The sequence below is a fragment of the Gracilinanus agilis genome, chromosome 1, assembly GCF_016433145.1.
Source record: "Gracilinanus agilis isolate LMUSP501 chromosome 1, AgileGrace, whole genome shotgun sequence".
NCBI lineage: Eukaryota > Metazoa > Chordata > Mammalia > Didelphimorphia > Didelphidae > Gracilinanus > Gracilinanus agilis.
The window spans coordinates 344652320-344665250 of record NC_058130.1 but is presented as its reverse complement, the minus strand read 5'-3'; the positions used below and the strand labels follow the sequence as shown (position 1 = coordinate 344665250).

General features: G+C 39.4%; 1 protein-coding gene across 1 annotated transcript in view; it reads left to right on the top strand.

Moving 5' to 3' along the window:
• DMGDH (dimethylglycine dehydrogenase) overlaps positions 1-12931 on the top strand; it is a 110958-nt gene that overhangs the window by 91722 nt on the left and 6305 nt on the right. Inside the window, exon 14 of the mRNA XM_044680929.1 lies at positions 2275-2409. Within this exon, the coding sequence (XP_044536864.1) occupies positions 2275-2409 (135 nt within the window). The remainder of the gene's footprint in view (positions 1-2274; positions 2410-12931) is intronic.

Here is a 12931-nt window from a genome sequence, read left to right as displayed (position 1 = left end):
CTGGCCTCAGCCACTTCCTAGCTGTGTAATATGAGAGTCACTTGACCCCCCCCCCTGCCATTTGCCTAGCCCTTCTGTCTTAAGAACTGTTACAAAGGGGGGCAGCTAGGTGGTTTAGTGGATTGAGAACCAGGCCTAGAGATGGGAGGTCCTAGATTCAAATCTGACCTCAGACACTGCTCTTCTGCCTTGGAACCAAATCATAATATTTCATTCTTTCATTCATTCATTTAGTTATTTGTTCATTTATTTATTTGTTTGTTTGTTTGTTTGTTTAAACCCTTACCTTCCATCTTGGAGTCAATACTGTATATTGGCTCCAAGGCAGAAGAGTGGTAAGGGCTAGACCAGTGATTCCCAAAGTGGGCGCTACCACCCCCTGGTGGGTGCTGCAGCAATCAATAAGAGTGGTGATGGCCACAGGTACATTTATATTTCCTATTAATTGCTATTAAAATTTTAAAAAATTAATTTCCAGGGGGCTGTCATATTTTTTTCTGGAAAGGGGAAAGTAGGCAAAAAAATTTTGGTAAGCACTGGGCTAGACAATGAGAGTTAAGTGACTTGCCCAGGGTCACACAGCTGGGAAGTGTCTGAGGCTGATTTGAACATAGGATCTCCCAACTCTAGGTCTGGCTCTCAATCCACTGAGCTACCCAGCTGCCCCCCACAGTTTTGATTCTAAGACAGAAGGTAAGGGCTAAAAAAAAAAAAAAAAAAAAAAAAAAAAGAGTTGCTATAAAGACAGAAAGTAAGAGTAAAGAAAAAAAAAAACCCCTAAAAGGGTTCCTAAAGAGTCTGACATGACTGAAAACAAGTGAACAACAGCAACAACAATAAGGCATTATCTTTCAACACTGGGATTTTTAACCTTTTTAATTTTTTGTATCATAGGCCCATTTGGTAGTCAGGTAGTCCAGGGCCCCTTCCAAGGAATAATGCTTTTAAATATGCAGGATAACAAAAGAAACCAACTCTATTGAAATATAACCAAAATATATTAAGAACAACCAAAAATGTTAAGAACCTCTGTCTAAGTTGGGGTGTTGTGTACAAAGTGTTATCCATAGCATATATCTTCAGACATTTTTAGTGTATTAACTTTCCAAGGCCATATAAGTCAATTAGATTGCAGAGTCGAGATTTGAATTCAAGTTTTCTGACTCTACAGTACTTTCTTTTATGGAAATTAAGTTTTTATTGATATATTTTGATTTTATGTTACCTTAATTTCCCTCAGTATCACTCCCTCTCCTCTCCCAGACAGCCATATCATATAACAAATAATATTTTAAGAGGAAAAAAATTAGTGTAACTGATCAATACATCAAAAAAGGGGGCAGCTGGGTAGCTCAGTGGATTGAGAGTCAGTCCTAGAGACAGGAGGTCCTAGGTTCAAATCTGGCCTCAGACACTTCCTAGCTGTGTGACCCTGGGCAAGTCACTTGACCCCCATTACTTGGCCCTTACCACTCTTCTGCCTTGGAACCAATACACAGTATCAATTCTAAAACAGAAGGTAAGGATTTCAAAAAATACATCAAAAAAATCTGAAGATACATGCTAAGTACCACACTTTAAGGCTTACCACCTATGCAAAGCAATGGGGTCGGAGTGTTTCTTATTATAGCTTTTATTTTGAGCCATGCGATATCTTTCATTTGTACTATACTGCCTTTTATTAAAGAGCTTTCCATCCAAGAAAGCCATCTCTAACTTCTCATTTTCCAGTTTGGGCTGCATTGATTAAATCTTGAATATTAATTACGGCGATGATTTGTGTATTAACAAAAAAAAATCACTAGGGATCATTGTTTAGGAGATTTTTTCAAAGTAGCTTATTTAAAATCAAACTATTCTTCACTTCTTTCAAGAGAGTGACTTCCTAGTGATCTGCTCGCTCTAGATGGGAAATGAGCTGCAACTTAAAGCAAAAATGGCCAAGTCTGCAACGTGGAATCTTTAGGCGTGAGGGTCACCATGGCAGCCCACAAGCACAGGACGGCGACTTCTGTTTTCTTGTTTTCTGTAGCGCCAGCAACATTGTCACTACAAATTATTAGATTTAAATCTACCAGCTCTTGAAGGGGAAAAGTAGCTGATAATGTCATTTTGAGACTGAGAAATATTTGCCCAGCCCTTTGATTTAATCTGTATTTTTATTTAATGTTTAATTGGCGAGAAAATCATAAAGACAAATTTAAATGCTTGCATCGATAACCTTGTCACAGTGCCCGAACAATCATTTATCATCATTATCTGGCATTCTTGCAGCCAGCAGACTTCATAGGAAAGCAGGCACTGAGACTGATGAAAGAGAAGGGGCTGAAACGGAGATTGGTCTACCTCACCTTGGAGACAGATCATGTGGATCCAGAGGGAAATGAAAGCATCTGGCATGATGGCAAGGTAAGTCCTGTACAGAGCATGTGACAAAGAGCCCGGAAACCAACTGTGTTTTGAGTGGTTTTAATTTAAGGTTGTGTTGCCGCTCTCCTTGGTGGGAAGGAACGCACAATTGGGCAGCAGGCATATAATTTATGGACTGACGTGCAAAGACACAGAGAAGAACGGAACTCGGATGAAAATGGAAAATAATAATAATTCTGGAAACTTTGGAACACCGCATGCCTTGATTAAAGGAAATAAAAGTGATGACTAAAACCTAAAGGACAGAGGAAGGTCTGTTGGAGAGGCTCACTGTCTGTCCCTTCCCAGATCTGAGGGTAAAAACTGTTTGAACAAATGCACCAGAGGACTAGAGCTGAACTGAACTTTGGAAGTCAACTAGACAGACTCCCCCTGCTTTTACTGATGGGAAACTGTAAGAAGGAAATAATTTCCCTCTTACAAAACAAAGAGGGACAGAAGTGAACTGATTTTTCTTTTTTTTTTTTCTCTCTCTCTCTTTTTTTTTTTTTTTTTTGGTTTTTGTCTTATTACTAACTATTGGTCCCGAGGCAGAATAGTGGTAAAGGAGCTGAGATAGAATCTGTCTGTCTGTCTAAGCTTCCAAAATGCTTTAAAACCTATTTCCCTCTTACAAAACAAAGGGGGACAGAAGTGAACTGATTTTTCTTTTTTTTTTTTTTACTCTTTTTTTGTTTTGTTTTTGTCTTATTACTAACTATTGGTTCCAAGGCAGAATAGTGGTAAAGGCTAGGCAATCAGAATTAAATCACTTGTCCAGGGTCACACAGCTATTGAAGTATCTGAGACTACATTTGAACCCAGGACCTCCCCTTCTCCAGTCCTGGCACCCCATCCATTGAACCACTTAACTGTTCCTGAAGGGACTCATCAATACACAAGTAGCCAAAGGGATATCAGAGATTCAAAATCATGTCCTTTGAATCCGAATCCCTAGAGTTTATTACAGTACTTGTCCCTTCGTAGGTATTTAATAATGTTTGTTGACTGGCTGACAAATCTAACACTCAATTTGGGGAGAAATTTTGGATTTTTACTCTCTGTTATAAATGAGCCTTCAGAAGGAGATCATTCTCATCATAGAGATTTGAGGTTTCCTTGGTGTGAGGGAACTTTACCCTTCCTTTCTTTGCTAATATGATTCAGCACCGTTTCCTGCAATTTATAGTCATAATTGCCCAGAGGAATGAGGGAGAAGCCACTTATCCAGGGTCATACCGACAAGTGTGTGTCCAGGGTAGGACCAGAACCCGGTTCCACAACTGGCTCTCTTTCTTTTATTCCACACGGACTCTCATCATTCTTACTTTTGTACATAAAGATGAAAAATTTGGAATCAAATTTGTGAAAGTAATGTAATGGCTTGTTTCCATAGCAACTCATTCTTTAGGGTTGTGGGACAACAGGAAACTGATTCTGCCAGAAGAGTGAAGTAGAGATAGCTGATTTCTGCAGAAGAGGTGAAACGACATGATTTCCACTTTGGATTATTTACATCTGGCATTCCCTTTCTGTAGATCACAGAATGGGCAGCAGTCAGAGAGCTCTCTTTTTTTTTTTCCAGGAACAGAGTTTTCTTTAAGTTAGTGTTTGAAATCTCAGTTTCTTCATGTGTCTGAACTCAAAGCGTGAGGTTTTCACTCACGACTCAGACCTTCTGGGACAGCTAGGTGGCTCAGTGCAGAGCACCGGGCGTGGAGTCAGAAAGACCTGTGTTCAAATCTGACCCCAGATACGTCCTAGAAGTGTGACCCTGTGAGGTCACTTGTCCCTGTCTGCCTCAGTTTCCTCATCTATAAAATGAACTGGATGAGGTAATGACAAACCATTCCAATATTCTTGCCAAGAAAATCCCAAATGAGGTCCCAAAGAGCCAAACACGACTAAAATGTGGCAACAAAAACAACCTAGACCCTATAGCTATTCTGTATTTATTTACCTCCTCCCTATTCTGCTCATCCAAGGAACTGATCTTTTATTGATATCCTTTGTCCACCCCTCCTACTCGTTGATTATAACAATCCTTTTCATCCACTTTGTCATTCTTAAAGCACCTAATACATGACACTTTTTGAGCTAGGAACAAAAACAAGAAAGGATAGGCTGAATTCTCCAAAAGCTTATTTTTGAAGGAGAGAAAGAGAGAACTAGAGAGAGAGAACATGCCCACAAGTGGAATGTGTGGTAGATAATAGTACTCTAAGAATATCTGAGTAAGATCATCAAGACCCAGATGCAATTTTTTTTCTCTCCTATGAAGCATTCCCAGATGACATAAAACAAGACAATGTCCAGGAATTTTGAGCCTAGAGACAAGAGCTGACATTGGAGCATACAATATCATGTTAGAGGAGGGGAGAGAGGGGAGAATGGGTAGGAGAGATGGGAGCAGGTACTACATTTCCCTGTTTTATCACTGCCTGGTTGAGTTGTCTATAGGCTCCTATTTTGTGTTAGTCTATATCTGTTATGGGAAACACAAAGCCCAATTGATAAACACTTATTAAGACTAACCAAATATTGTTTTTATTGTTTTGTATTTTTTGTTTTTTTTTCACAATATTTTATTGATTTAAAAAAAAAAATTAAACCCTTAACTTCTGTGTATTGGCCCATAGGTGGAAGAGTGATAAGGGTCAAGTGACTTGCCCAAGGTCACACAGCTGGGAAGTGTCTGAGGTCAGATTTGAACCTAGGACCTCCTGTCTCTAGGCCTCTCAATCCACTGAGCTACCCAGCTGCCCCCATTTATTGATTTTTTAAAAAGAATACTTTCCCATGGTTATTTATGATTTATTTATTTAGAGATTATTAGAGAGTTATTTAGAGATTTATGCTCTCTCTCTCCCCTCACCCCTCCCAGAGCTGACAAACAATTCCCCTGGTTTATACATGTCTTATTACTCAAAACCTATTTCCATATTATTCATTTTTGTAATAGAGTAATCTTTTAAAAACCAAAACCCCAAATCATATACCACATAACCAAGTGATCAGTCATATGTTTTTCTTCCACTCCCACAGTTCTTTCTCTGGATGTGGATAGTGTTCTTTCTCATAAGTTCCACAGGATTATTCTTGATCATTGCATTGCTATTAGTAGTAGAGTCTATTACATTTGATCATCCCACAATGTCTCAGTTTCTGTGTATAATGTTTCTCCTGGTTCTGCTCATTTCACTCTGCATCAATTCATGGAGGTCTTTTCAATTCTTAAAGAAATCAAGCAGTTCATCATTCCTTATAGCACAATAATATTCCATCACCATCATATACCTCAATTTTTTCAGTCATTCCCCAATCAAGGGACACCCCCTCATTTCCCAGTTATTTGCCACCACAAAAGGCACAGCTATAAATATTTTTATACAAACATTTTTTTTATCTCTTTGGGATATAAGCCTAGCAGTGGTATAGCTGGATCAAAAGGCATGCAGTTTTTTAAAGCTCTTTGGCCATAACTCCAAATTGCCTTCCAGAATGGTTGCGTCAATTCACAACTCCACCAGCAATCTGGCCAAATAGTGTGCTAGGGGCTGGGTTGTTGTTGTAGTTCAGTAGTTTTTCAGTTGTGTCGACTCTTCATGACCCCATTTGGGTTTTTCCTGGCAGAGATACTGGAATGGTTTGTCATTTCCTTACCCAGATCGTTTTATAGATGAGGAGACTGAGGCAAATAGAATAAGTGACTTTTCCAGAGTCACATAGCCCAGGAATATGAATATTCCTGATTTGGGGCTGGGTTCTCTATACACTGTGTTACCTAGTGGTTTCTTTTGAACAAGAAGTACTTGGTAAATGATTATTGGATGGAAATTCCAGTTTGCTATTTCCTAGCTGTGGTGTAACCTTAAACAAATCATTTCACTTTCTCAGGCACTGGGTATACAAATAAAAAGATGAAACAGCCACTGTCCTGAAGGAGTTTTCAGTCTATAGAGTCATCTCATAAGCTCCCATTGAAGTACATGTAATATAAGTATATGCACATACACATACAATAAATACTAGATAATTTTCTTGTGAGGAGGCACTTAGTAGCTAAGGGGGTCAGGAATTGTCTCATTTAGGAAATAATGACTAAGAAGAGATTTGAACTAAGAATTTTAAGAAGTAGGGATGAAGAGGGAGTTCATTCCAGGAATAAAGGATCAATTGTTACAGGATATGAGACCAAGCAAGAAAAGTTTGACTTGATTGAAGAGTGTGTGAAGGGGAGAAATGTATATAATAAGGCTAGAAAGATAGGTTGGATGCAGATTGTTGAGGGTTTTAAATGTCAAAGAGAGGAGTTCATATTTGATACTGAAGGTAATTGTAAGGTAAATGATACTGAAACTCATTGTAAAGGAGAGTGAGAGAGTCTGCCCTATGCTTTAATAATACTGCTTTGGCTACTATGTGGAAGATGGATCAGAGAGGGCAGAGAGTTGAGGCAGTTAGGAGACTTTTACAGAAATAGGAGAGTCCTGAAGTAAGGTGGTGGTAGTCTAAGAGGAGAGATGCCAAAGATGTTGTGGAGGCAGCATCGATAAGATTTGGCAATGGATGTGGGATGAGGGAGAATGAAGAACTGAGAAGGGTGGTTGGGTATCTGGATGTCTAGAAGGATGGTGGACACTTCCCATGGAAATAGAAACCTAAAATTTTTTTTTTTACTTTTTTTCCAAGGATTGGGGAGCAAGGTGGAGAAGATGAACTCTGTTTGAAACTTATTGTGTTTGAGGGGAAGCTAAGTAGTTCAATAAATTGAGAGTCAAGCCTAGAGACCAGAGGTCTTAGATTCAAATTTGGCTTCAGACACTGCCTAGCTGTGTGTTCCTGGGCAAGTCACTTAACCCACATTGCCTAACCCTTATTGCTCTTATGCCTTGGAACCAGTACACAGTATTGATTCTAAGACCGAAAGTTTTTTAAAAATTAAATAAATAAAAAAGAAATATTGTGTTTGAGATGTATGAAGGACATTTCATTCAATATCTATTGATTTAGTCAATTAATCAAAGAACACAGTGAAAGGGTAAGGTCTTTCCAAAAAGGGAAGTCTAGCCAGGTTGTCCACTTTAGTTAAGATCAGTTTCTTCTGAGTAAGAGGCACTGGGTAAATGATTGAATGGAAATCCCAGTTTGCTACTTTCCAGCTGTGGAGTGACCTTAAGTCATTTTCCCTTCTCAGGTTCTCAATTTTCTCATTTGTAAAATGAGGGCTGTTGGAAAGATGACCTCTAAGACTACTTCCCTCTTTTGTAAGATTTTTATTCTTCTGTTCATGAATAGACTGGACATCATGTCACACTGAGACTTGGCATACGCAGTCACCAAAGGAGTGTGATATTTGAGGGCCTTTTCTAAAGTCACCTACCATGTATTTGCCTCAGATAACTTATTTACTTCTAAGGTAATAATGCCTGCCAAGAAAACCCCATGGGTAGCTCTGGTTTATGGGGTCATGATGATTCAGCCATGACTGATCCCCTGAACAACAACTACTAAAGTCAACCTCTTGTGGGCAAAGGATTCTTTTTTGTCTTTGAATACCCAAAACATAGCATAGAGCCTGGTATGTAGTATTGGTTCCAAGGCAGAAGAGCAATAAAAGTTAGGCAATGGATGTTAAGTGACTTGCCCAGGACCATATAGTTAGGAAATGTCTGAGGATAGATTTGAACCCAGGTCTCCTTGACTTCAGGCTTGGTTTTCTATCCATTGAGCCACCTACCTGTTTTTAGTAGGTTCTTTTTTTTTTTTACATTTTTAAACCCTTAACTTCTGTGTATTGGCTCCTAGGTGGAAGAGTGGTAAGGGTGGGCAATGGGGATCAAGCGACTTGCCCAGGGTCACACAGCTGGGAAGTGTCTGAGGTCGGATTTGAACCTAGGACCTCCCGTCTCTAGGCCTGACTCTCACTCCACTGAGCTACCCAGCTGCCCCTTTAGTAGGTTCTTAATACAAGCTTGTCGACTGATTGATTGACATCAGCTTATATATCAAGAGAATTTTCACACCAAGAGATCTCTAGACTGAACAAAAGTTATCCTTAAAGATGTGCAAATACCTATGTGATATAATTCAGATTAGACATTGAGATTACTAGAAATTTCAAAACAGCTATTTTTCCATTTGGTTTCTTTTGTCAATATATATCATCCTGGGTATGGCAACTCCTGCTTAAGTTGCATGCAATTTATTCTTAACTCTTAACTCTGATTATACACAAGAGTGCTCTTACAGTTTTTCTTCCCCATTAACAACTAATATGCAGATAATTTTCCATTTGGAAACTGGGTTCTCTCACTAAACACCTTGGGGAGGAAGAAATAGGACCACAGGTCCACTTAAAGCCATACTGAGCACTGGGGTGACATGAGGGATAAGAGCATGGGCTTAGGGCAAGGATCTTGGCCTTCACAATCCCTTCCAACTCTAAATCTATAAGCCTATAAAATCCATTTATGCTCTTCAAATGCTTTGACTAGGAGGCTACCATGTTCTTATAAGTCAGAATCACACCTCATAAAATCATAGAGTTAAGATCTTAAAGAGCATCTACTGGTCATCTAATTTCCTTGTTTTACACGTGACGAATTTAAAGTTCAGAAGAACTTCAGAAGAGTTCAGAAGAGTTAAAGGAATTATTCTGGATCATATAGCCAAATGGGGGCTACCAAAGTGATTTTCCTAAAGTGTGGATCCAACCATGTCATCCCCTTACACAATAAACTCCTCTAGCTCCCCATACCTCCAGGATCAAAGATAAAATCCTCTATTTAGTGTATCAAGTCCTTCATAGCCTAGTTCTCCTCTATCTTCCCAATTTTCTTACCCCTCACAACCCTCCACATACTATTTTATCCAGGGCATTGCCCTCCTTGCTATTTCTCAAACAAGACACTCTATCTTTTGACTCTGGGTATTTTCTCTGGTTATTCCCCCATGCCCAGAATAGTCTTCTTTAGCTCTAACTCTTGACTTCACTGCCCTCCTTCAAGTCTCAGCTAAAATGCCACTTTCTAGTCTTTCCCAATCCCTCTGAATTCTAGTGCCCTCCTATTGATTATTTCTCCCTTATCCTGTGGGGTATATGGGGTGTCTGATGAAGACTAGCACCTCCAGTATGAAGGCTTGCCAAGCCCTTTTCAGAGCTGTTTGTCCACCTTTCACCCAACCCTCACTTGTGGTTCCAAGAAGGTGTAGCTTGCTTGGTGGCCACAACCTGGTAAAACTGTCTCAACAGATGGGCTAAACAGGCTTCAGTGGTTAGATAGGAGGTAGAATATCTACCTCGAGTTTGTGAAAACTTCCCCTAGCAGAATGAGTTGGAGGAAGGGAGCAGCTGGGTGACTCAGTGGATTGAGAGCCAGGCCCAGAGTGGGGAAGTCCTGGGTTCAAATCTGACCTCAGACACTTCCTAGTTGTGTGACCCTGTACAAGTCACTTAACCTCCATTGCTTAGCCCTTCCTGCTCTTCTGTCTTGGAACCAATACACAGTATTGATTTGAAGACAGAAGGTAAAGATTTTTAAAAAATTTGCTCTCGTTTTCCTGGGTTGTCATTAACTTCTTCAGAAATGAAGGGTGAACAACAACGACATTTATCCTGTATATAACTTGATTATATGTAATTGTTCGAATGTTGTCTCCTTCATTATATTGTGAGCTTTTCAAGGGCTTCCTTTATATCTTTAATTTATAAGCATTTTATATCCTCTATATCTTTGACTTCTTTTACATCTCTAGTGCTTAGCACAATACCTGAGGGCAATAGGCAAGTGGTTAATAAATACTCATTGATTGGCTGATTGACTGGGAGCAAAACTGAACCCAAAGTCTCTTACCTCCAGTCCCATGCCATTTCTATAGGATTTCTCCAAATCAGTCAGTTTAGTTCTATAGCCCAAGGGAAATGTGGAGAACTCTGAGAACATCTAAAGGAGAGTGACTAAGATGATTAACGGGCTGGGAAATGGGGCCTTAGAGAAAAGGTTAATGAATTAAAATTATTCAGATTGGAGAAGAGAAGGCTGACAATCAGTTTGATAGCTATGTTAAAGTATATGAAGGGCAACCATAAAAGGAGTGACTGAGATGATCTCAAAATCCACTGAGGGTGGAGAGGGAATGGATTTAATTGAATCTGGGAGTGGTTAGGAAAGACCAAGTCAAAATTTAGGTTGAGAAATCTTTTTCCCTAAAGATTTTGAAAAAATGAAACAAACCATGCATGCAAATTAATCTGGGACCACAAAGACCTGAAACAATTAAACCTTGCTTAAAAGATAGCAGTTTAGGGGTGGCTGGTAACACAGTGACTAGGGCATCAGGCCTGGAGTCTGGAGGATATGGGTTTAAATTTGATCTCAGACATTTCATAGCTTTGTGACCCTGGCCCAGTCACTTAACTCCAATTGCCTAGCCCTTACCATTCTTGTGCCTTAGAATCAGTACTGGTTCTAGGACAGAAGGTATAGATTTAAAAAATAAATAAAAGAAATATATCAACTTGTGAAAAGCAGCTAAATATTTCTTTTTTTTCCCCTTAAAACCCTTATCTTCCATCTTGAAATCATTACTGGGTATTGGTTCCAAGACAGATGAGTGGTAAGGGCTAGGCAATGGGGGTTAAGTGACTTGCCCAGGGTCACACAACTAGCAAGTATCTGAAGCCACATTTGAACTCAGGTCTTCCTGACTCCAGACCTGGCACTCAATCCACTGAGCCACCCAGCTGCCCCCAGCTAAATATTTTAAGGGAAAAAATTAATGGCATGAATAGTGGGCTTTCATAGGTTATTAATGTATTAATGCCAACTGCCATTGGCTTTAATAGTAGGTCATCAGAAATGTGGGAAGGACCAGGGAAATGTGACCAATGTCTTAAAATATATGCAGATTTTTAAATCTATGATTGTGAAATAGATAAATAAATAGGGCACAAAGGCGTCATAGTGGCCAGCATATCAGGCTTAAATTCAATCTGGTCTCAGACATTTACTAGCTGGGTGGTCCTGGGCAAATCATTCAACTCTGTTTGCCTCAATTTCCTCATCTGCAAGATGAACTGGAGAAGGAAATGCCAAACCTCTCTAGGATCCTTGCCAAGAAAACCCCAAATGGAGGCATGAAGAGATGGACATGACTGAAAAATATAGGGTATTTATTATGCACTTACTGTGCACCAAGAACTATACAAGTACTGAGAATTCAAAGACAAGCAAAAAAAAAAAAAAAAAAAAGATTGTGATTTGGGGTCGCTTAGCTAGGAAGTATCTAAGGCAAGATTTGAATCCAGGACCTCCAGTCTCTAGATTAGGCTCTTAATCCACAGAGCCACCTCCTTTAATCCCACTCTGATTTAACTTTCCTCCCCTCCCATTTTTCACCCTATGGTTAACTAATCTTTTCTGACATCCTTTACATCCTTGTAGCCCCATTTCTTATCCATTGCTCATTCCTGGTTTACTACCACCATCTTTCCCTCTCTTTTCCTACTCAGGTGCTCTAAACAGAATGGTAGTAAGTCACTTAACAATAATGCTTGGAGTATGCTATTAACAAATTATCTATCTTCAATGGGGCCCTCACTGCAGCAAGGCAGTACTTTTTATTTCTCATTAATTGATTTCCTATTTCACCCCCCACAGATATATTCCAAACCTTTTCACTTTCTCATTATTTATTTATTTATTTATTAAAATTTTGAATATTTCCCCATAGTTACATGTTCCATGTTCTTTCCCTCTCCTCCACTATCCCCCACCCCCATAGACAACGCACAATTCTTTTTCACTTTCTTAAACATCACACCCCACTCCTTCCCCCAGCTCCTCTCCTGTAAACCTTACTTCTAGTTCTACTGAGAAAGATGGGGTTGTTCACCAAGTTTCTTCTTCTGTCCTCTTCACATCGAAGCCCTTTAACATCATCTCCCACGCTTTCTTCCTTTCTTTCAGTCTCCTGTGATGACATGGTCCTTCTCTTTGCCAGTCTAACCTCTCTATAGAAACGCCTTTAATCCTTTCTCCTTCTGTCTTCTTCAGAAGATTGACCCCTTTTTCCTTTAAGTGTCAACTGCTCTTCAGCTATGATTTCCTTCACTGCAGCTCTACGACTTGCCCAAGTGCTTCTCATTCCTAAACAAACAAAAAACCTCCAATCTTTCAAACCCTATATTTTTTCTTTCCTTTCTGAGCCAAATTAGCAAAATGTTGGTTACATTGTTTGCCTCTATTTCCCTTTCTCTCAGTAATTCTTTAACCTTTTGCTTTTGACCTCATCTCTCAACTGAAATTGCTCTCTTCAAAGTTCGCAGCAATGCCTTAATTGCTAAGTCTTTTCTAACTCCTCATTCCCCTTGACTTCTCTGCTGCATTTGACATTATTGATCACCCTTTCCTCTCAATTCCTGCATTTTCAAGAAACAACTTTCTTGGTTTTCCTAACTGTCTAACTGCTACTTCTCAGTTTCCTTTGCTGGCTCACCATCTATATCATCCTTTAACTA